Source organism: Hippichthys cyanospilos, chromosome 16 (genome assembly GCF_059441005.1).
Source record: "Hippichthys cyanospilos isolate Australia breed blue-spotted pipefish chromosome 16, RoL_Hcya_1.0, whole genome shotgun sequence".
Lineage (NCBI taxonomy): Eukaryota > Metazoa > Chordata > Actinopteri > Syngnathiformes > Syngnathidae > Hippichthys > Hippichthys cyanospilos.
In genome coordinates, this window is record NC_142384.1 from 11,831,467 (window position 1) to 11,856,160 (window position 24,694).

Here is a 24,694-nt window from a genome sequence, read left to right on the forward strand (position 1 = left end):
CATCTGTCGATCAGACCTATTAAGTGCATGAACGTGACGTAATGACGTCACCATTCCGCTGGCTTTTGTGGAGTTTGTCTGCGATTTAAAAATATTGACTAGACAAATATTCGTGATGGTTTTCTGTGGTTTGTCGTGGTGGCAAAAAATAGTATGTAAAATACTGAATACGGACAATCCTGCAAGGTTGTGTGCGCGTCCCCGCCTCCGCGCACGTACGGAGCTGTCAGTCGGAAATGCAAGCGGCTGGTTGAGGATGTACCCGCGCCGCACAACTCGGATGAATTAAACAAAAGATATCGTTTATTTCGCTTTTTAGGGATGCGGAAATAATATCGACCAGTGAGGAGATTGCTCCGCCGAAACGGTCGAAGAGGTAACGCGGGCTAGCAAGCAATGCTAACAGAGACGGGTGGCTGCTGCTAGTAGAAGCTAATAAACTAGCTGCTAAGCTAGCCAGCTGGCTAATACCACCCACTACTACCTAAAACGCCACCCGCAGCTACCGAGCGTCCTTATCCTCGCCCCGGCTCCAGTGCGTCGCCCCCCGCGCTGTTTCTCTTCTTCTCCACCGAGGAGTTTGGTGGAGACGTCGCTGTGGCGGGCCAACGCGCGCCCAGGAACCCCCTGGACACCCGGGTGGACGCGTCGCAGTGACAACGCCGGGCGTGGGTGAGTCGAGCTGTTGACAGGGGCAGTCCGGCGGCGACTGACCGGGCGAGTGGCCGAGGCCACGGACCCCGCCGAGCCCGGGCCTCCTGGCGCGTTGGGTGCTTGTCGGCTAATTAGCCACGCGTAAATCGTATTTGCTGGGTGGCCAGACCTCCTACTAAGTGGGGGCCCTTTGCAAGGTGTTGTTAGCTTAGCATGTAGCCACCACACTGCTCGATCAGCAGAATAGCGGATCAGCGCTGTGTTGATAAAGTGTGTTATTTTGAAACGCTTGGCACGCATGATTGATAAAAGAGTCACTCGTGCGAAAGATGTTACTCTGGTCATGCGACCTGCGCAGTGCACTGGCAGTCTGCTACAAAGTGGAATTACTCATCACTTCCTTTCTATTTATAAGGTCCTGCCTTGCATAAGAGGAAATGCAGCCCGGCATGTATTGTTGTATTGTTATGTTTGAAAGAGTCTAACTTGATATCTGATTGAAATGAATAGATACGCCTCAGAAAAATAACGTACTGTACGGTTCGTCTTGTGTGACCATATGTAAAAAAAAATTCAAGCTGAAGACTCAAATACTTTACAATGATAACACGACACGATTGAAATCAAAGGAACTAGAAGTAGTCCACTGTGGGGAAAAACACTGCATGTGCAATATTAACGAATGCTACAAATTGCTTAATTAAAATGAAACAAGTACTGGAAATCATTCTGGATATTTAAAAAAAATGGCACACTTGGTCACATGTATGTGTCATTATTAATGCTCTTACTCCTGATGCTAGTTATTCATGAATACAGCCTCCTTCCACAATAGAGAAAAAAGAGCAGCGTGACTAGATGAAATCACAAGTAATCCAGAAAAAAAAAGTACTTGGACTTGCATAATTTGCGTGTCAAATGATTAATGCAATCGCTCCTCCTGGCAGTTATGAATAATGCAGTGATTTATGCCAGTGGTTCTCAAATGGGGGTAGGTCAATGCACTTCAGGGGTATGTGAGATTTTACCACAGTTTGTGCATGTATGGGGAAATCCTTTTATGCCCTTACAGAAACAATATATTTTCTTTTCAACTTAAGAGCAAAGTAATTCAAATATAACACAACTTATTGCTTGGTTGTGTTACATTGACTTCCTTACAACATGTATGCCTTTATTTTGATTGGATTTATACGACTAGTACATGTCATTAGAGACACAATTTTCCGGCAGACAAGCCAGTGATAAACCTAATGACTTACACGAACTATTGTCTGGAGCCGTAGAAAAAAAAATACACTTACAACGGCAGTTTTAAAGTTTAATAAATCAGACACGGATGGCACAGCACTCTGTTTTGAGTATTTTTTTTTCACATATTATTTTTGGGTTTTGCACTCCTTAGGAAGTTCTTGTCTGAAAAAAAAATCATAGGGTTGCATCATTGAAAAAAGGTAGACAACCACTGATATGTCATTTATATTGGGTCTTTAGATGTATTTCACATTTCATAGTCAGAAAAAGTGTATGGCACTTGCACATACACGTGTGTATGTAATGTATGTGTCTTAAATATGATAGCTGCTCTCATTAGTAATGAGTGATGATCCTTACCTTGAGCACTGGAAATAAACAAATCCTCTAGAAATAATCTCCTGAGTAGTAACAAAAACACTTGGTCACACCTGAATATTTAATTTGATATATTAGATCCTTTGGTATCCATCTTTCTCATTAAAAAAAAAGAGGACTCCCTTGCTAATTTGCTTGTTAAAAATGCAACACAAAGATGTTGTCACAATGTTATCATACAGTGAACTGTTTTTGTGGTCATGAGTAAAGACCTTTGTTATTAGCTGTGGTTGATAATGCGGCGATTCATTGTTGCAAAATGTCTGTCTTTGTTACAGGCGAGCTCTCGTCACACCATGGCCGAACTTTCCGCCTTGTCCTCATCACCGCCGCCTTCTTTGGTCGACGCCCACGCGGCCTCCTCCGCCTCATCGGTGGCGCCAAATTCTTCCCTCTGTAATGATGTGAATTTAATTGGAAACACTCCCCCTGTGCCACTGACGCCGCCGCCAAATCTTGAAACTGCAGACACACCTGTGGGTGATGATTGGACGACGGCGCCCCAGAAAGAGGAAGTGACGAAGCCTGGTGCTCCCGTTGAAACAGATATACCGCAACAGGCGTCGCCCTCCCCCGAACTCACCCCTGGTCCTAATCTGTACCCCAGTGTGCATGTCACCCACAACCCTCCTCCCGCTGCGGGTGACATCCCTGTGGCGCTCCCTATAATGACTCCCCCTGTAGTGGCACCTCCTGCAGCGGCATGCCCTGTAATGGCACCACCTGCAGTGGCACCCCCAGTAGTGGCAGAGAAACCACAGCCAGTTCCCAAGAGTCCTCCCCCACCGGTGTCTCCCAAGCCTCAAAGTCCTATCAAAGCACAGCCGCCCTGCACTCCACCTCCTCGGGCAGGGCACCCCAGCCCCACTGTCCCACTCATCCAAGAACCTGCCCCCAGCCTACCCCCGCCCTGCACCCCGCCACTTAGGGCAGGGCACTCCAGCCCCACGGTGCCAGTTATCCAAGAGCCCAGCCTCCCCCCGCCGGGTGCCCAGCGGCCGGCCCCCGACACACTCAGCTACCTGGAGTCAGCCAGCCTGATGTCGGGGACGCTGGAGTCGCTGTCAGGCCTCGGCGATGACGGCAGTTCACTGGGCTCTGATTCGGAGATCAACGGCCTGTCGGTGAGGCGCACCGACAAGTACGGCTTCTTGGGTGGCAATCAGTTCAGCGAGGGGAGGTCAGTTCAGTTGGCATCAAAGTTTTGCATGTGTCATCTTTGAGCTCGAGTTTTGTTCTATTTATTCCTATTGATGAAGGTCAACCTCTTTTACTCTTGCATGAAAGATGATAATATAAAAGGATTACATTTGTTAAGTCAAACTAAACATTTTCTGTTCTTTTCTCAGTTTTATTTGCTGTTTGTGGTAGTTATTGTCTTTTTTTTCTGTTGCATTTTAAAGGGGTCATATCATGAGCAACTTTTCACAGTTACGTACAGTATATGTGCATATCCTGTAAAATAATGAAACCTCACCTTTGATAGATACGTTGGCGGTTTTTTGGTACTGAGATTTCTAACCAGGAAGTGAAACGTGTTGTTGGCTGAAGCTGCACCTTTCAACGTGAGGCATTCTAAAGCCGACTGCCAAAGCGAAACAACAACAAAAAAAAGTTAATGTTGTAGCGAAATTGTGAAATTTTTATTGCCCATCACAACATAGCGGAAGCATTGGCAATATTGTTTTTATTGATTTTTTTTTCAAGTAACTGTTAGCTTTATGACAAATGCAAATAGCAAAGTGTGACTCAAAACTTGAATCATAGCCTTTGTTCTTTTTAATTTTTTTGTCGCTATTTAAAAAATAGCTCCAGATGAATATCCTCCAATTGTAAATATTGTAGTGAATAAAAATGGTAACAAAAGCAAACGGCAGTAGGCCATTGGATTGTAACTAGTCCATAATCATTAATGACTATATTACTCAAAATGCTGGTCCATGGTGAGGTACCGCTACCTTCATCGTCATGCATCGCTTGTGCAGTTAATAAGATAGCGACAGTTCAACACTCGAAGCGATCTGTGATCTCCACTGTTGTTTTTGGGGTTCCACTTTTGTCTTATCAGTAATGACTAATACCCATAAAGCAGCTTCATGCAAATGGTGCGCTTGTTCCGGTCATCACTTTGCCTCGCAGTCTTGCTCCTGCTGCTCTTAACTTCCTTAATAATTTGCCATTGCAGTGAATCACATGCTGCTGAGCATTTATGAATCATCAACATGCACTGACCTTCTACTGTATTTTATACTGAAAAATAGAGAATACTGAACCGCTCAGATACCATCCTGCAACGGTTTGATTAGCGACTCATAATTGCCCCTCCACTCTACTGCCTTTCACGAATACACTTTTATCTGCTAATGTGACATTGTGGTATTGTCCATTGTGGCAGTGATAAGGAAGTGCGAGTGGAAGTGTCCCGACAAAGGGAGATGAAATGGCTGGACATGTTCAACAACTGGGACAAATGGATCAAACATCGCTTCCAGAAGGTACTAGTATGCGTACTTAGAACTTCTGCTTGTCACCGGAAGAATTTGAAGCACTTATAGATAGGAACAGTGTGATAGTGATGTTAAGTAATTTAAAGTGATTATATATATATATATTTTTTAATAAAGTAAAGGAGTTTGCCCAAAGAAAACAATTCAATTAGTAATCGGGATTCTCATTTATTACAATTCAGAATCAGTTTAGAATATCCCAAAGTCAATGTGATGAATTTTAAAAAAAAAAGACACGAAAACTTCAGCTCCTTGTGTTTCTTCGCAGTCAGTAAATTGTATGTTTTTCAAATTCCTTTAACTCCTGAACCATTTGCGTTAGCTGGCAGGTTTTCATGCGACGTAGGAGGCAGCAGCCAGGAAATAACACATGTTTTTCAAATGACCATAACTTTTGCGCAGTTTGCGTAACGGATTCTTAAAGCAGAAAAACAGAGCTTGCCATCGATACCGCAACATTAAGAGAAGTGGTGATTTAAAACGTGCACCAGTCCCACTCGCTCTAGCTTATAAAAAAAAAATGCCTGGACTTTGACACATGTAAAAGCCCGTAGCATGGACACTAATAGGTTTAGGCAAACACAACTCTTTCAGCAGTTGTAAAAAAGCAGATTGAAGTAGAAATCATTTTTAATTGAATAATTTGAATCAAAAATTGTTTTGGATTGAAGATCGATTCGAAATCTAATCATAGACCCCAAAATTGGAATTGAATCGAATTGTGAGACAGTCAAAGATTCTTACCCCTAATGATGTGTGCATGTCGTGTAACAGGTGAAGATGCGCTGTCGTAAAGGGATTCCATCATCACTTCGTTCCAAAGCCTGGCAGCTGCTCTCCAATAGCCAGGATCTTCTGGATGCCAACCCTGGCAAATTTGAGGTACAAGCTACACTAACCGCCAGACAAAAAGTACTATGTTAGACCTGTAAGGGGCAGTACTTTGCCACATTGCATCCCGATTGCTGGAAAGTACTGTATGAAGAAGACATAAAAGGAGCTATGCTAATATTTAGCTTATTTGGAAAAATGTTCCCAAACATAATTGAAATTCTTGAAAATGCTTCACATTCTATGTTGCAAGAGTCCAGCCATTCATTCCCAAGTACCTATACATATTTTTTCAAATATTTTCAAGCACAAAAGCACAATATGTGTTATTGTACATCTTCTAAATGGCTACCTGCAGTGTCAGCATTTTGTAATGGCATTTTCAGCCGAATCGCTGTGTTAACTATAGAATCTGTATTAGAAGAGAACAACAGTGCAATCATGTTGGACCTCCATGCTCAAGTGGTGTCAAAGTAACAGCCTGGCAAAGGGAAGTTGTGGCCTCGGCATCTGTGGGGCGCAGGAAGCTCTAAGCCTCTTATCGCGCCACCTAATCCCGCCTATCAGACCTCGGAGGCCTTCATTCGTGTTCTCTATCGACTTCCTGTGGTCTCATGTTTGCAGCATCGTAAGCACTTATAAACGCTCAGTAACTATAAGATGGGCTTTTCCCTGTCCACAGGAGTTGGAGAGAGAGCCGGGAGAGGCCAAGTGGTTGGACATCATCGAGAAAGATCTTCACAGGCAGTTTCCCTTCCATGAAATGTTTGCTGCACGTGGAGGCCACGGGTCAGGATCAACTTTATTTATACTGTACACGTGTCAATTAGGTCTGGGCATTTAAAAAGTGATTTCAATGTTGACTTCTCGTTATCGTAACGATGTTATAATCTAAGAAAAATTATTGTTGTCTCTGCATACTTTATGATTTATAGCATTAAGACTGATATTTGATTTTGAAATCAATGTGTTTATTAATCGTGATTTTAAGATTAATCAAAATTAGGCCTGCAACTAAATTATTTCAATGATGGGGATTATTTTGTTGATTAATTGATGAATTAGATTTAAAAAAAAAAACCATTTGAGATTCGACTTTGTCTGTCAAACGTCAGAAAGCAGGCAAAAATCATTGTTTTCCAAAATAAAAGCAAATTTGGACTCAAATCACTTTGCTTTATGACAGACTAAAGGTTCTTGGACTGATTCATTTTAGCACCTCCAAATTATAATTCTTTTCCCATAATTGTCCGGGCAACAACATTTTAATCACTCAAAATAGAATGAATGTGGTTTAGTCTGGTAATGGTGTCTCGGGTCCGCAGGCAACAAGATCTCTACCGCATCTTGAAGGCCTACACTATCTATCGGCCTGACGAGGGCTACTGTCAGGCACAGGCTCCCGTGGCTGCCGTGCTCCTTATGCACATGCCCGCAGAGGTGAGTGAGCGTTCTGGAGGATTTGGGCCTTTTTTGTGCGTATTGTAAATTATTTATATGCATTATGTGAATATGATTCATTTTCTTACATCACTGTTAGTTCACCATGTCATGTGCTTAGTCACAAGATGGCTGTGGACAGTAATGTATGTGTGCACTTGTGATTCCCAGCAAGCCTTCTGGTGCCTTGTGCAGATATGTGAAAAGTATCTCCCGGGCTACTACAGCGCCGGGCTGGTGAGTAGGCTGAAAACTTCAGTGTCACCTTCTGTCTTCTTTTGCTGACTCGTGTGTTGTTTTCCCGCCCGCAGGAAGCCATCCAGCTGGATGGCGAGATCTTTTTCTCGCTGCTGCGCCGCACGTGTCCCATGGCCTACAGACACCTGAAGAAGTTCAAGATCGACCCCATCCTCTATATGACCGAGTGGTTTATGTGTATCTTTTCGCGCACGTTGCCTTGGGCGTGCGTGCTGCGCGTATGGGACATGTTCTTCTGCGAAGGTACCAAATTGCAGTCAGTTTTACACATTGCATTTTTTTCTAACTGTTGATTTTCATGGTCTTGTCTAGGAGTGAAAATCGTGTTCCGCGTGGGGCTGGTGCTGCTCAAGCAGATGCTGGGCTCGGTTGACAAACTCCGGGAGGTGCAGGGAATGTACGAGACCATGGAGCGCCTTAGGGGCATCTCCCCAGAAACCATCAGGGAGGACAGCCTGGTCCAGGAGGTACGATATTCTGTCGGCCTTGAAAGATGCGTGAAAACGCTAAATATACTGGCCCTCTAGAGGTTTTTCCGATAACGCTTGGCACTGATAGTTACACAACTTTATTTGAGCACAGAAGATAGCAATACATGCAGACTGAAAATATATTACTACTTAGGTATATATTCTTTATCCACTGCTAAACCAATTAATATTTCTGTCGCTTGTGTTGGTCTTCTGTTTTTTGTAGTCTGTGTTTTTTATGTGTTGCGCCCTGGTGTTAAAGTCACGCACACAAGACACCCACTTCTTTTTGTTGACTTACAAGTAGTCTTCCACTCAAATTCTTCTCTGGGTTATCCAGGTGATCCTTCTCCAAGTGACGGAGGCGCTGATCGAACGTGAATGCACAATCCAGGTGAGGAAATGGCGGGAATCCAGAGGGGAGCTGACTCACCAGCCTGGCCGCCGCCTGCACGGCACTCGAGCCATCTTTGAGCAAAAGCGTCGTGCTTCTGCCATCAGTTCGGGGGGCAGCTTCTCCTTCCTGGCCAGTTCTGTCCCGCCACCGGGACCCTTGCGGGCCTCCTCCTCCCTGCTCTCGCTTCCGGGCTTCCGTAAGTCCAGGACGCCGTTCCACAGTAAGAGCTCCTTCTCGGGGCCCTCGTTTTCTGACGGCGCACGGTCACAGTCGCCCCCGGCCGCCGTCAGCCAGAAGCCACCCATTCCTCCTGGGGCGACGCATAGGGCGCCCCAAGTCCAGAGCCCCCTTGTGGGGACCGGTCCACGAAGCGGTCAAAGCTCACCGGCGCCCAATGCTTTATCCCCCACCCCGAGGATTGTCTCTGAGCAGATCACGCCCGCCATCCCTTCGCCCACTGCCAACAATGCCCTGCTGATGCCGGGCCCAGTGGCAGAGTCCCCGCCGGCCACGCCCCCGCCCCACATGGAGGAAGACAGCCGTAAGAAAAAGAAGAGCAAAGAGGATAAGAAAAAGGAGCGTGAGGATGAGAAGAAGAGGCTGAAGGAAAAGAAGGAGAAGGACAAGGCAGAAAAGGAGCGACTCAAGAAGGAAAAAGAGCGCTTGGAAAAGGAGAAGAAAAAAGCGGGAAAGAAGAAGGACAAAGGGGTGACAGGACCGGGTCCAGACCAGGACAAAAACGGGGCGGCCGCGGCGGCCAAAGATTCCACCTCATTGGAGCATGAAAAGAAAAAGGAGGCTGAGTAAGAAAAACAAAACTAAACAAGCATTTAGGTTTCCTTCACAAAATGAGAGACGCTCAAGAAAAATTAGCCTAGTAGCACAATTGCCTAGGTCAAACATGAACATTTAAAAAAAAAAAAGCCCTCAACCAATTAAAAATTCTGTTATCTTCACCTTTAACCTGGTTAACAGAGAATCTCCACAACTAAAGACTATAAATATAGACTATTTTTATGAAGCACATACCGGTAATTTTTACTTTTTTTTTTTTAAATTGCTGTTGTTAAAATAACTTATGATTTAGCTCATTATGCAATTAAGCTAATGAAATGGGACTTTAGTTTGTGATCGCATCCATTTTTTAAACAAGTCTGGACATGATCTCAAAATTACAACATGACTCCACTTTTTTTTAAATTACTATTTTAACCATGACAAACCACAGAAGATGTAAATAGTAATAATAAGAATTGAAGCCCCGCCTCCAAAGACTTTGATTGAAATTGGTGATAATCGCATTTGTCGCCTGTAGTAAACTTCCGGGTTGTGCCCGAGTTATTTATTGGTTGTTGTGACGCGTGCCTTAGTAGCATAGCGTAACCGCAATGTGCGCGCCTCCCCCTGCTGGCGATGGAGAGTACTGTATTCCAAAACGTGGTGGTGCTTTTAGTGCGTTTTTAACTAAAAGAAACGTGTGGGACTTTTTAAAAATACAATCTAATAGTTTGTAGTTATGAACTCAGTGCTTACACCTGAAGGTATGTAATTAGTAACATAATTAAACAGAAGTGTTGAACTTTCATTTCGAACGAGTAGGGACACGCGACGTAGAAAAATAAAGTACTTTGAGTATAATGTATTTTTTTTTTAGAAGAAGAGTCAGAATACTACAAATGTCTTTTTTCGAGACTAGCCTTGATAATAATTGAACACGTCTTTTTGTGATTTTCAAAGTGTTCTATCCTTGTTTGCAAATAGAAGCCATGCAGTCTTTATGAAAGGAAGCAGGATGTACCACAACTGTCCCAGTGTCTAGTGAGTAATACGATTATCATTTTTAAAGAATGTATGGGTTTAGTCATGTAAGATTTCTAATTTTCCTCCTGCAAATGCAGGCTTAGAGTTATAACTTTTTTCTGCTGTATTTTTTATTCCAAGAATTTTTTGTTTTACTTTTTCTAATACGTCTTTCCTTTAAGAAATTACAAGTTTTTAACAATAACTTTGTGATTAAAAAAATTTTTTTTTGGTGATAATTACTCATCTAACAACCCTTGATGGTTTTATTCAGTATTTTTATGAAAACATTTCACCCTTGAGAAAATGCAATGATATTCTCCTAAAATAACAACTTTTTGGAAAAAAAAAATCGTTTTTTTTTGGTATGAAAAAAATGATAGCAAACATCTGACATTAGCCTTGGAAAATGACTTAATTTATGTTTACAATACTATAATTTATTTGGGGGGGTGGTACTATTTTTTTCGTCAATGTGTCCCTGGTCCTCGTTCTTAGAAATTAGACCAATGAGTATTAAAATTAAGAAACACGATATTTATCGAAATGTTGGAATGTGATCGAAAGACGATGAAGGATTATCTGCACTCCTCGTAGTTACAAAAAAGGTCCTGTCAGGCAGGTTTCCCCACTTTCTTTTTCTTCCTTTTTGTTAGGAAGCTACTTGAGCGTGAGATGCCCCATGTAGCATTAACCTCTCACCTTTTGATGTATTTATGTACATAGTGCTTAATTTAATCAAATATAGTATATAATGATTATTAATATTATTGTTATTATTTTTCTATGAGAGTTATCGGACGCCTGGTTGACTGGAAGGTTGTTGCACGTTGTTGTCATTTACCCGCATCGTGTTCTGGAACCTTTGGGAGTGGAAGCTCTTAAATTCCTGCTTCCTGTGACGTACCTACGGATCGTTAACTTGTTGTCATGACAACGGCCCATCAGGACATGCAACACTGACTCCCTCTAGGTCATCCTCCTCCTCTTGTTGTTGTTGTTGTTGTGAAGGATCTTTGTGTACCCGTGTCCTCCGATACCAACACACTCCCAATCACACACGTAGCGTTGACATGAACGCTTCTATGCAAACTTTAACTGGACAGTCGCAATATGTCACCATGGTTACCAGGTGTGGACTTAAAAGAAAAAGTGCATTTCTGTCGGGTCCTTTGTGCATTTCTTATCTGGAGAACAGATGCAAAGATTTTCAAGGATGTTGTTTGTCTTTTTTTTTATGTGTGTGTTTTTGAGTTTACAAGTCACTCTCACTCTGGTGAAAGTGAAATAATTGATGATGTTCTAGTTACGTAAATTCATTCCCTCACATCGACGTGATGTATTTAATTGATACTGATGATGACATTTGTGATGAGTAATAAACCGTAATAATATATTAAATGAGGCATGTGTCTGCGGTTATTTATTTACGGTTTCTAATTCATTATTTGTGTACCTTTTCACGACAGCTCATTTTTCTAATAGTGCATCCAAAATAGTAACAAGCTGAATGTATTATTTCGTCTTTTGATGGCATGCAGCTTCATGCAGCTCCACTTGGTGTCGCCAAATTTGCATTACATCAGGAAGCGTCAGCCTCAAACGTTTTTGGGGCTCACAGTTATGCTCGCATGTAGCTGTCACATCTTGTTTCTAAATAGGTATTTGTTTCGTCAGAATAACCAACTGATCCAGTAGTTGTTTTTTAGGTGTTAATTTAACGTCTGAGAAATTTTTACTACCTGAACCCAAGTGCCATATCCTTTAGTTTTTTTTTTTACGCCTCACAGCACAGGTTCTGACCTGTATTTGTGTGAAAGTAGTCGGTCAAGATGGCATTTGATGTTCTTATGGTGTAAATTATATTTTATTATATCTCAAAAATAGCGTAGGAGCAAATACTAATCACAAAATATAAAAAACTATAAATGTCCTCTAATTAATCATGTCCTACCCCATATCCCCTCACAGACAGCCACTGAGCTCAGACACTCTTGTACAAAAGGAAAGAGGTTTTATTCACAGTTTGTCCCTTTTTTATTCAGTACAGAGGAAAGGCAAAGATGAGTTGGGACGTCATGGACCAGTTTACGGAGGAAGAGGAGGCGGATGACCACGCCGGGAAGGGCAGAGGAGACAACATCGCCGAAGACATAAATGTTTTCTTTCGGGGACATCCCTCCTCCCCCTTCTTTGTGTCATCCCTTTCAGCCTCGGAGGACCTCTTCTGAATGGGAATGAGGACCCCCCCCTCCCTCGGGTGGTCTCAAGAGGGCGCGCAGAAAGAAGATGGCTGGCGTATGTGAAAGGTGATGTCATGTTTTTATTGAAAAGCATCCTCTATTCCCCCATAAGCCGACAAAGACATCCCGTGAGTCCCCACAAGTCTCTGCTTTGGATGAGAGAAGGGGGGATAGGGTGGGGGGGTGACCCCACGGGTACACACGGAGGTTGGGTTGGAGGGAGGCAGGCAGGGAAGAAGGATGGAGGGGCAGGGCAGGAAAAAGCGGAGGGATTTGTCGTCTTTCTTCCTGTCCTCTTACTCCTCCTTCTCCTCTCCGTGTGTGATGACGTAGCAGATGTTCTTGTAGTCCACGTTGCCCGCGACGTCAGGGGGGAAGGCGGCCCACATGTTCTTGATCTGAGTGCAACAAGAAATTGGTCAGAGGATGCTTTTGGTTATAGCATATCAGCCAGCTAAATTACGTAACTACACACGTTCTTTGAGCAGCTGTATCTTAACATTATGCCATGCCATTTTTTTAAAATTACTTATGACTGCTATACTTGAGGGTTCCAGTTAAAGAGAAAAAAAAACTGACCAAAATATTTTGCTCCATTCCCTGATTCTTGTTTAGAAGCCACTTTTGTAGTCTTTTTTTCCCAGAGTTTAAATCATCTTGTTGGGTTACAGCGCTACCCACCGACAGGCAGATTTAGGTACTGCAATGCTTTGTTAAAAATGTTTTATTTGGACTGGACTATTCTTCACACGGTTGGGTCTTTACAGGCCACTATCATCAATTGGTAAAATGTACAAATCACTAAAAAGAAAAAAAATAAGCCGACAAAGTTATTTATCGTTTTTCTTGAGTTGAGAGTCTTTTGTAGCATTACAGCGCCACGCATCCACAGGCAGGTTTAGGTACTGCATTGTCTTTTCAAAAGTGTTTGATGTGGACTGGACTATTTCCACACTTTTTGTCAAGTTGTGAAATGCAAGTTTTGAACATTAAAAAACGACTAAAACTTCACTTAGCACTACAAATAAATATCAGGAGTCAGTTTTACCTCTTCCTTGGAGAACCTGTCGCACTGAGTGGTCAGGAGCTCCTCAAGGCTGAGGACAGAAAACGGACAAAATAATCACAACCGAATGATATTACAATTGTCGTTTAGTTGTTTTTGATATGATAAGCATATATGCTCAAAGTTTGAACTTACAACTCCTTCTTAATGGTTCCGGTACCCTGGGGGTCCAGGACCTTGAAGGCGCTGAGAATGACGTCTTCTGGGTCAGCACCTGTAAAAGAAACAATGTCATTAAAAAAAAAAAAAAGGATCTCATATTTGGTGTAAAAGATCCAAAAACCTACCCTTCAGCTTCTCGCCGAACATGGTGAGGAAGACAGTGAAGTTGATGGGGCCGCTGGCCTCCTTGATCATGGCCTCCAGCTCCTCATTCTTCACGTTCAGCTGGCCTGTAGCCAGGATAGAACGAGATCAAGATCCAATACTTGAGACTGGGTGCCACATATACCTCAGCGAGAAGTTCAAACTATGTCATCAGCTTCTCGGGCATTCTCTTTTTGGGCTCCAGTATTCTGGTAGGCCTTACCTAAGGAAATTAGCGTGACTACCTCTTTCTACATTCTTTCAGTGCTCGACTAACATTAGTTTTTTTGGCCTGTTTTACTGTCGCTTCACCGCCTCCCCCCCACAACTTTTCAGTGAGGATTTCGCATCAAAACAAAAGCCAAGAAACTTACCCAGAGAAGCCAGAACGTCCCTCAAATCATCTTTGCTGATGATGCCGTCTCTGTTCTGGTCGATGATTGTGAAAGCCTGCCATGAGACAAATTGATGGAAATATGAAGGACACTGAAGATATATTTGGTGCTATTTTGCCTTCATGTAGAAAGCCAAAACCCTCTGGATGCTTGTCAATAAGAGTCTCCCCTTACTAGAGCTAGGTCCTTACGGTACAGTAGTCACATTCCTAAAAGCGCCTGAGCCGGCTTTCCTTACGGGTTAATTTAGGATGGACGCGGAGCAGCTGCGGGATCCATCTTCTCGGCTGAAACTCAAGAGCTTTGATTCGGATCTTGGCCTAGCTAATCATTCCCGGAAGATGGCGTCAGGATCGAAGATAGTCATAAATTTGATCGTCATTGCCCTTATCTGAGGAGGATTTATGAACGGCGCTGGTCTAGAGGTTACGATTTTGACCTCGGGGGAGGTGAGTGACAGACGCTGGAGGTCAAAGGTAACCACAACAGGAAGGAGGTGCGGGATATTTTATCGCAGTGCAAACGACATGCTTGTTGAAGTGTCGGGACAAACGGCAGCTGCGGTAAAAGTGGCTAAAGTAAACGCCATTTCAGCTTTGGGGATGAAATGAAGTTTGCGGGGGCTCTCACCTCCTTGTACTCCTGAATCTGACTCTGCTCAAACATGGAGAAGACGTTGGACGAGCCGCTGTCTCCGGCTGCCTGCCTCCTCTTGGTCTTCTTGGGTGCCTGCAGGGCAAATTTGGGGTAGACAGGAAAGGAACTTAGTTAAGGTTGGGAATCTTCTTCGCGGAAATTGTTTTACACCTTGAAAGGTTATACTTAAATTCACATTTGTGTTTTTGCTGATTTACTATACACTCTCACTTATATATTTGCTTAATTTTACTTACATATTTGCTTACTTGAATTCCTCACATGTTTTTTCGTACTTGTTCATTTATCACTTTCATATTAACTTTCTTGCTTGCAATTAAGTATCTTTTGTTTCGCCTTGGAACTTTAGTATTAACATACTTCTCTTCTGACTTTTTGAACTTACTTGGTTACCAATTTATTGTTTTTATTTTATTTTTACTTATTTGTTTTCCTTTTCCGTACACTTGCTTTTTTACATCTGTTGTTTATTACTTTTGCTTACTAACCTACTTTAACTTTATGTGTATTTATTTGCTTTAGTTTACGCACATTTACATGCTTACTTTACTTAGTGACACTCTAACACATTTATGTTCTTTATTGCTTATTTTCTCTCATGTATTTAGTTCCTTGCCTGTGCACTTACTTGTTACAGCTTGCTTACTTTTTTTTACAATGGTCATGACTATTTATTTTTTTTATTTTGCTTACTGACATTATTTTTTATACTTATTTTTTTAATATATTTTTTATATTCACGCCTTCTTATAGACGTTCTAATTTGTGCGCTTTCATACTAACCTTTATTAGTTTTCTTACTTTTATCATTCTTGACCCTTTAATTCCTTACTTTTACATGTATAGTATTTGCTACTTCCCTACAGTTTTTCTTAAGCTATTTTGCTTACTAAGTAAAACTAACCCATTTCTTGAAATTTGCTTATGTATGTACTTTCTTGCTGACTTCCTTTTACTTACATTGATTTACTTGCTTTCAGACTTAATTTCACTTATCTTTGTCTCTCTTAAAGTACAGCCTCTTAGTTGCTATGTTACTTCCTTTTACCTAGTTGTTTTCTTACTTTGACTTGCTAACACATCATAACCTGCTTGACTTCTTTTGCTTACTTGCGTACTTACTAGCTTTTGTTTGCTTCAGTTTCACTTCCTTCATTATATGATTTACTTTATTTTTTATTCTCACTCGCCCAATCCTAACCTCACTTGGATTTAATTAGGCTGCCTTGTATGAATTAGAGGTGCGGTCCTAGTTCCTGTGGTCCAGCATGCATCTCTCTTATAAATATTACATTTTGCATCTTCAAAGCTTTGCACTTGTTCCAAAGTATACATCAGCAACAGGAAAAAAAAGAAAAAAATCCCTTAACGCAGGCTGAAAACAAATATGGAGTGAGTCGATGGTGACGGGCATCTACTCACCATTTCGAGACGTTGAGAGCGGAGCTTTGGAACGACAAAGAAAGAGAGGAGAGGGTGAAACCGCGTTGGTCCTCCGCCTCCGGGGGGCTTATATAGCCGCGGGCCTCCTCGTCTAACTTTAGCCACAGCCTCAAGTTTGGATGGGGGATAAAAAAGAGAGCGAGAGGGGAGGATGCTTGGGGACGAGCGAATGGCAAAACTCAAGGAGAAAGAATGGCGGCGGCGGCGTATCCGCTTACAGGAGAGCCGAAATAGACGTGGGGAGTCTTGGAATTAAGTCAACCTGATAGCCGAGGGAGCTTGCGGCAGGTCCTCCGTCCCACGTGGACTAATAAGGACATTGAGGACACGGATGCTGGGAGAACCGGAGGACAGAGCGCCCCCTCCGCCCTGCTCCCTCCTTGTGTTCCACGCCGACACCCGCCGCCTTTATTTTTGGGTCCTCGGTGGGATATCAAGCAGTGGGACGGGAGCATGCGACCCAAGTCGCCTTGACCGTGTATGTGCACGGCTTCCGTGTCACTTGATGGAATCGCGTCACATTCAGTAACACCTTGTAATGAACCTGATCGGATTGACAGACATTCTTGAAATAAGTTAACTTTTACAAGCGCACCCTGTGGTTCCTTGAGATACAAGTAGAATTCATTGGGATCAGACTGAATCTCAAATTATCTTTCCTAGTGGAGGGCCATTGATGCCCCCTAAAGAAATTGTAATGTATTTTAAATGAGAAAATTAGCTACTCCTTCTGTTGTACCTAACACAACCACTGGGGGGCAGTATATTACAGTCATACGGACAGCAAATCAGAACAGTCACCATTACTCTCAGAGGGGCAATAAAATTGTCCAGAGGCCTTAATAGAATTCGTTGGTCTTCACAGAGGATAAAGAATGTATAGGTTTGATTATTGGGAAACTGTCCATCTAAATGTTTTGCTCCACCATTTTTGTTCACACTCTATCTATCTATCTATCTATCTATCTATCTATCTATCTATCTATCTATCTATCTATCTATCTATCTATCTATCTATCTATCTATCTATCTATCTATCTATCTATCTATCTATCTATCTATCTATCTATCTATCGAAATTTATGAGACTCAATCGACGTGTCAAAATGTGCAACAATGTGTGATACATAAACACAGCGTTACCCAGTGATCGCCTCCAGGCGTCTCTTTTTGTGCGAAGGTGTGACTCTGTTGCTCGGCATTTTTGCACCTGTTTGTCAGTTGGGACTACCACCGCTCGTGTAACCCCACCCCCCGCTCCCCCCCATCAGACGTTTACTAGAGAACGGGGACAGCTGAGGGTGACCGAAATAGCAAAATAAACTTGAGTCTCTGCCAAGTCGCGGAGACGGGTGGCGGACGGCTGATGGAGGGCCTCAAACGTCTGTAGCGAAAGGCTTTCCCGTGTTTGTCTTTTTGCATCCAGATTTACCCGACGGTAATCCGCACTCTTTTCATTAAGCAATCACTCGTGGGCGGAGGCTATTATTGGCTGTTTATATTTCCACGGATTCTTTTCCACCTCCTGCGCCGCCGGTTCACCTCTTTACCGCTCACAATCTGGGCTCGTTTGTTTATCCTAGCCCACACCTGACCCCCTGTCGCTTGTGTGCCCGCTGACCTTTGAACTCGGCCTCACGTAGCCGTCACCACCTTGTTGGGCGAATGACGTATGATGTCATATTGTCATTGTGGCCTTTGAGTTAACGTTTTTCTTCTTTATGGTGATTCAACGCAAGATATCCAAAATGCGGAATTTGACCCTCAGGTATTTTTTTAATGCCTGCTGTATACTGTAGAAGCTAAAACCAGTTTCACCAAGCACTAATGAATGAATATAAACGATTAAATGAATTAAAAAAAATCGAAGGAGTCATGTCTAAAAAAAACACAAAAAGTCTTCAATTTTGTTTTGATGCAGCCATTTTAGGATAATGTTTGCAATTTTGAAAAGTCCAGCTACTTATTTTTGTACTCTTTGTTATTTACTGATGACCTTCCATCACAAATGTGCTGACACTCACCGTTAATCAATTTTGACTTGCTTGGTATATATGTCTGTCTGACTGTCTATCTGTCTGAAGGTCAGAGCTGGAATGTCAAGATGCTCCTAGCTTGACCTGTGGGGCCTCGTTTGAAATGTTATACATGAGTGTGTGCCTCTGTGTTTGTGTACTGATGACCAAAGCATATAATCTGAATTAATATAGTAATAGTAATGCCCATTCGTTTTAATTTTTTTCTAGTCAATGTTGCAATGTGATTGCATAAATGTAAAAAATCCGATTTTATTTCAAAACATTGCCATAGTCCTGTAGATTTGCTCCATTAACTTTTCAAGGTGACAAACTGTTTATCTGGACTGTAGCGCCCCCTTTTGATTAAAAACCTCCATTGACAGATGACCAACATGACTGTGAATTTAAGTGGTTTGATGGTGGTTTGTGGTCTGTTTTAAAAATTGAACTCTTTGGACTTTTTAAGTTTACCTTCCCCTAATCTAAACTCGTGTTGTTTGGTAAATAACATGTCAAGTTCAATTTTTTTTCATCTCACATTCTCCAAAAGAATCTTTCTCTTTTCATGTTAGGTCGATAAGATCTTCTTGAACGTTCTCCAATGGGGTCTGCTGACTGGTCAGCCACACTTCACGGATCTTCTTCACCTCTCGTCCGTAAAGTTCATGCAACTCGTGGAACTCGTCCCACGGATTGGAGCCCACCAGGGGCCACTCGGCATACGAACACGTTGTTGGCATGTTCAAGGGAGTGACGTGAGCGTGCCATCTGTGCCACGGCTTTGGTGACTTTTTAACGACTGCTGCTGCTGATGATGATGATGATGATGGTGGTGGTGGTTTTGGTGGTCCAAGGTTCAGGGTGCTGGTGGTAGTTTCACTGGATCCGTGGTGTTGCTTCACTTCTGCAAAAAAGATGAAGTTACTAAAATAAAGTTTCCGTCAACAGCAAATTACAAAATGGTTGCACCCTGAGGAATTACAGAAAAGTGAATTTTGTTGCTTCAGTCATATTTCACAAATGCACTATTTATTAGAATACTAAGTTTAGGCACATTTATTATGGGAGATGTTCAATACAACTTTTCTTTCATGTGAATACAAGTTTAAGTGCTCTTTAGTAGTCCCTTATACCAATATCAAGTATTGCTACTACTAATACTTTGGATACTCAAAATTACTCCGCTCAAAATCACATTTTAGAAAAAGACCTTTGTACTCCACTATATAACATTTTTCCTTAAAATTTCATCAAAATTAATAACAATTCTCTATCCTTCTAATTTGTCATTTCTATTTTGTGGTCATAAACCTGCTGGCAAGCGAACAGCTGATACAAAAATCAGTTGCCATCGCAAATGCCAATGCTTTAAAATATTGTAAGGCCACGCTCTAAAACCAGTCGAGTGAAAAATAACACAATTATGGGTAAAAATAAAGACCCAACTTTCTGCATGATTTTATACAAAACAAATAAAAATTGAGGTTGTATTGTGGAAAACAACCCATTTTTGTTTTTAGTTTGAGCAAAGCAACCCAGAATGCTGGCTCAATTTTACCTAAATATTGTTGACCCATTACTAGGTTATTTTTAATCCAACTGTTTTTAGAGTCCATCCCTAATTTTCAAGATCATTATATTAAGTAGTATATTTAATTTTCTATTCCAAAAACCCAGTCTCCCCCACAACAGAATAATTGCATCCAAACTGTCACGTGGCATCTTGCATCACCTTGATACTGCATGTGCAGGTCTCGTAGCAACAACGACAGGTAGCGATGAGTTGCAGACAGCAAAGTCCGCACCCATTTCTCCAACGTGTCCTCATCCTCTGCAGCAAACCGGTAGCTCTTTGGTTCGGGCCCCTGAAAGAGTAAAGAGAAGCCGAAGCGTCCGTCCGCATCCGCTCGCCGCACCGCGCATCCCTCCAGCACGATGACGCCCAGCAGGTGGCGGTCTGCGGGCCGTTCCTGGTAGAAGAGCAAGTTGGCTTTCAGGACCAACCAGCGCCGATGGTACGAGCCGTTTCGCTGTTTCTGGGAGGATCATTGGAATTATTTGATGTATTTCGTAGAATTTAGATGACTTTTGCAAAGTTTGGAACCTTTTTGAGTAGATATCCTTCTTTGTCGACCGGTGATGTGCAGGATTGGTAATGAGCCAAAATCTTCTTGTGGAGCTTCATAACATCACTGAACGGAGGAGAACATGTTAGATTTCGGGTTAGGACCCTAATACCCGAACCAGAAATCCTCTATGTCCTTTTCCTGACATAACCTAAATTCCAAACCTCAAATCTTCAACCGCAAACACAACCTTACTGTAATCCTTTCTTTACCCCGGTGGTTTACAAACACTTTTTTAATGATGTACCCTCTGTGATATACAGTGATATATTTTTTTAGCCAAATATCTCCCAACCAGCAAGGCATTTTTGCATTAAAAAATAAACAAAGAGACAAAAAGACATGAACTTTTGAAAATACACTTGTCGTGGTATCTTTAGACATATTTTATGAAGCAATTCCTGGCGAGATGGTGTATTTCTCACTTACCTGACAGAAAATTGTCACTTTTAGCACAATGTGCATATGTAAACAACGTAAAAAAAAAAACAATGTTTTGCAAGAGCCATTGTAATCCAATTTAATGATGAATTGCTTCAAGTTCCAATTGATTTGCTCTTCATATGAAAAGAAAATCTAACTGTTCTATCAAGCTAAAGTGCTTTCACTTACTCCTGCCCTCTTTTGAGAACCGTTGCCTGACCCTAACCTTAATCTTGACCCTCAATGTTATCCTTTACTCCTTACCCCGAACTGTAACCCTTATTCCTGACCCTGCTCCACCAGAATGCTACCCTAATCCCAATTTAACATTAACCTCTAACCCTAAATCGTGAATCTTATCTCTTTCCTGTCCTAACGCCAACACTACTCCGAATGCTGACGCTACACTCTTGTAACGTAAATCTAACACACATATTTGTGTGTTATGCAGAGAAAACAATCGCAACATTAATCACTCACCTCTGCCAATGCTGAGTCTCCTGCCAGGTCACTTGCACACACTCACTCAAATTTGCTCTTCTTTTTTTTTTTTTTTTTTACATGTAAGTGCCCTTTCTCATAGCGTTGTCTTCCTCTTTCCTCAGTTTAACTCACAGGCGCTCTAAAAATGTTTGAATTTCAAAGTTTCAGGTTACTTCCTGTCAGAGCCGGTGCTGAAATATAAATAACTCGACCCACTTCCTGGTAACAGAACCCAGATCGTTGTGTTCTCAGTAATAGCATCATGGTGCTCAATGGAGTTGTTGCTGAGCAAAAAAAAAAAAAAAAAAAGCGTCACCTGAATGTGATGCTCGACCACTTCTGCATTCTGTGTCACACAAGGCTTAGTCCAATACGTCATGTGCTGCCTCACTGACTGTCAAATTCTCATTTGTGACATTTTTAATTATCTTAAAGCCTCTGATAATTTGAGTGACTTATTTTTATCAGTGCTGAAAGCTTTGTCCTCTCTCATATGAGGATCCGGTGGAATTTATTTTGCTCCCCCTACCCTCCATGTTTCTTGGCCTTTTTGCGTCTATTTTTGACAAGCACTGATCCCTTTATCCTGCTGGACCTCTGGGAATTTCACATCTAAGAGAGTGGGAGGAAGACTGCTGTAAAAAGCGATACCACTCATTGCATCTCCCATTGCATCATTTTTGTCATTAAACGGAAAAAAAACATTCTTATTCAGTCAGTCGTGTTTGTTTATAATGACAGACAAACAAAACATACAGTATTTGGAAAAAACGTTTAATTTTTAGAAAGTGGTGAACAGCAGTTCACCCTCCGTACACGTGGTAGCGCTGTTGAGCTAGTGATTGCCAAGTTATGCGTAGTAGAAGAAGAAAATTAAACCAGCGAAGAACAGAGCAGCGCAAACGTCGTTTAAATTGTTATCAGGTTACATTTCCGTGCTATTCTTAGTTTATGCTACATGTTAAATATATAAACTGACATTTTCATCACGCGACCATTGCCTTCGCCTTCCTAATCAAACAGCACTTCGTTCGATCTCAAATTGGCTGCCAATGCTTTTCATTCGCGCGTGTGTCGCTTACTGCTGCAAGCTAATATGTTAGCAACAGCGCTGACGTGATTGCTGTGTCAATATTCACGCATCTTCACCCCTTACACCTTCTACTTGTGTGTTTTTGGAAATAATTAGTGGCGTGGATTTTTTAAAGCACCATGTCCAAAAGAAAAGTCACGTTTGCGGATGGTGACGGTGGGGAGCTGGAATTGGACGATGAAGTCCCAAACAAAAAGGTGCGTTCGCCAATTTTTTTTTTTGTGCTCGATGATGTTTGTGCAATAATTCAAAATTAACTTGTATGTGGAATTCTGGCTTGTTGATGAAGAAGCCTTAACTTTTAAATTGTTAGGGTTAGGGTTAACACGCAAGGAAACGGTTTAATTTCATTGATTGCATTGAGATGTTATTGAACACAAAATAAGCATTTTGAATGTTACTTTTTTTGTGTCCTGAAGTCAACGCTTGAAGTTTCGAGCGGCCCTGGTTCCAGGTTCAAGGGCAAGCATTCCCTGGACAGTGATGAGGAGGATGAAGGAGAGGACACCCAGAGTAACAAATATGACATTTTAGCCAGCGACGATGTGGATGGTGAGTCCATTATTCTGCCGTTTCATCAGTTGCGTACATAATGTCTTTTGTGGTTTTCAGGCCAAGAGAATGCCACAATTGATTACGATGAGGGTGTTTCCATCACACCCTTTAACCTGGAGGAGGAGATGCAGGAGGGACACTTTGACTCGGAGGGGAACTACTTTGTCAAAAAAGAGGAGCTGATCCGAGACAATTGGCTTGACAACATCGACTGGGTAACTGGATCCGTTAGCACAAAATAGCAACAAAACACATTTTCACCAAAATTATCCAGAAGCACCAATGTTATGTACCTTGAACTGGGATTAACAGCCATTTTCAAACTGTGAGCTACTTATTTGGTACAGAGTAATAAGAAGGGCTTATAACTATTTACAGAATGGGCACAAAAACACCGGAGATGTTTCACAATAACATTCAATTTCAACAATTCAATTTCAACAATTCAACAATTTAAGTGTCCAAAAATTGTGCTTTTTTTTCAAGGTGAGGATCAAAGAGCAGCCATTCAAACAAAAAAAGAAAGGACTCGGCGCCAAACGCAAGCGCAGAGCAGGTGATGAAGATGAAGCAGAAGAGGAGAAAAAGCGCGAGGAGCAGTTGGAAAAAAAGGAAGGCGGCGGAGATGAGGATGAGGACAATGACGAGGAGGAGGCGGAGCCCGCCGAGGACCCTCTGGCCTCCCTCACGCAGCAGCAGCTCACAGAAGCCCTGGTGGAACTCTTGCTGCCGGGGGAGACGGTCACGACGGCGCTGCGGCGACTCGGGGGTCTCGGCGGCCGTAAGAGGGGCAAAATGTGGGACTCCGGCGACAATGTGACAGAGAACAAACGGGACACAGAGAAGCTGGACCGCCTCACGTCACTCGCCGATAGGCTGGTCGCATCGGGCATGTATGGCATCTACCAGCAAACCCAGGAGAAGCTAGCTTACACCCTCAAGAATATGAGCAGTAAGAAACCCGCCTTGAAGGGCAAGGAGGAGGACGAAGATGAGCTGGATATGTTTGGAGAGGAGTTTGATGAAAAACACGGCGCAGGGGACGAAAAGGAGGAGGACAAAAGAGGTTTGACGCTGGATCCGCCCTCTCGCATGGTTGTACGGCTTTCGCTTCATGTCGCGTTATTTCTTGGCAGTGAGTGAGGAGGTCATGTGGGAATACAAATGGGAGAATGAGGACAAGTCGGAGGTTTACGGACCCTTCACCAGTCAGCAGATGCAGGTAGACCACTTTGACGGACCCTCGTAGTCATAATGTGTGAATTGAAAAGTGACACTTTTTCCAAATTTTAGTAGAAAAGGAGATATACATACACACTTATATATTTATATATATACTCGACTAATCCTTTGGTTGTGTGTTCAGGACTGGGTGGACGAAGGCTACTTCAGCAGCGGCGTGTACTGCAGGCGCCTAGACCAGGAAGGCTCGCAATTCTACAACTCCAAAAGACTGGACTTCGAGCTCTACACGTGATCAACCTCATCCCGTGCAGCATGCTGTCATTATTTCTCGTGTCCACGTTGTTTTTAAATAAATCGCCCAGTTTGTCATTTGTTACTTGGACATAATAAATGAGAGCTAGCTCGTCGATAGGATGAGCACGCAATGATTCTCTGTGGTCTTATTTCATATAATAGGATATTACATTTGATCACACATCCATGCTCTTGTACACACTTGGAATTTTCATCAGAATAGAATAAAATGCCTTTTATTGTCATTGTATAGCAAGTATACGACTTTATTTTGGGCAGTGAACACAAATGTCTTTCCAGGAAGATTAAATTAAAACATTCGTGCGTCACAATTTACCTTTATTTTATAATCTGTCGTCGTTTGAATGATTATTTTCAATATTCATGTAATTTCTTGATTGGCCACCCCTCCTTCCGT

At 42.3% G+C, this 24,694-nt stretch overlaps 4 protein-coding genes across 5 annotated transcripts; 2 read left to right on the top strand and 2 right to left on the bottom strand.

Annotated features, from left to right (window-relative positions):
• The first annotated feature begins 222 nt into the window (after positions 1–222).
• Positions 223–11,390, top strand: tbc1d10b (TBC1 domain family, member 10b). Its single transcript, XM_088437740.1, has 10 exons — positions 223–672; positions 2,565–3,466; positions 4,682–4,781; positions 5,568–5,675; positions 6,307–6,413; positions 6,950–7,064; positions 7,236–7,301; positions 7,376–7,565; positions 7,635–7,789; positions 8,133–11,390. Exons 2-10 carry the CDS (start codon positions 2,583–2,585, stop codon positions 8,994–8,996), a joined length of 2,589 nt encoding a protein of 862 aa, XP_088293866.1. The 5' UTR covers positions 223–672; positions 2,565–2,582; the 3' UTR covers positions 8,997–11,390.
• An 898-nt stretch (positions 11,391–12,288) lies between these two features.
• Positions 12,289–16,231, bottom strand: mylpfa (myosin light chain, phosphorylatable, fast skeletal muscle a). The gene is made up of 7 exons (XM_088436500.1): positions 16,079–16,231; positions 14,630–14,728; positions 13,979–14,054; positions 13,586–13,690; positions 13,434–13,512; positions 13,281–13,329; positions 12,289–12,630 (listed from the first exon to the last, which is right to left on the bottom strand). Exons 1-7 carry the CDS (start codon positions 16,079–16,081, stop codon positions 12,529–12,531), a joined length of 513 nt encoding a protein of 170 aa, XP_088292626.1. The 5' UTR covers positions 16,082–16,231; the 3' UTR covers positions 12,289–12,528.
• A 1,778-nt stretch (positions 16,232–18,009) lies between these two features.
• Positions 18,010–21,386, bottom strand: pheta2 (PH domain containing endocytic trafficking adaptor 2). Its single transcript, XM_088436499.1, has 4 exons — positions 21,147–21,386; positions 20,222–20,309; positions 19,850–20,153; positions 18,010–19,021 (listed from the first exon to the last, which is right to left on the bottom strand). Exons 2-4 carry the CDS (start codon positions 20,300–20,302, stop codon positions 18,681–18,683), a joined length of 726 nt encoding a protein of 241 aa, XP_088292625.1. The 5' UTR covers positions 20,303–20,309; positions 21,147–21,386; the 3' UTR covers positions 18,010–18,680.
• A 630-nt stretch (positions 21,387–22,016) lies between these two features.
• cd2bp2 (CD2 (cytoplasmic tail) binding protein 2) lies at positions 22,017–24,410 on the top strand. 2 transcript variants are annotated; one of them, XM_088436498.1, is made up of 7 exons: positions 22,017–22,073; positions 22,339–22,439; positions 22,662–22,794; positions 22,855–23,012; positions 23,284–23,863; positions 23,934–24,019; positions 24,164–24,410. In XM_088436498.1, exons 2-7 carry the CDS (start codon positions 22,362–22,364, stop codon positions 24,272–24,274), a joined length of 1,146 nt encoding a protein of 381 aa, XP_088292624.1. In that variant the 5' UTR covers positions 22,017–22,073; positions 22,339–22,361; the 3' UTR covers positions 24,275–24,410. The 2 variants fall into 2 exon arrangements, with proteins under 2 accessions (XP_088292624.1, XP_088292623.1); XM_088436497.1 differs by having other exon boundaries at positions 22,023–22,439.
• The last annotated feature ends 284 nt before the right edge of the window (positions 24,411–24,694 follow it).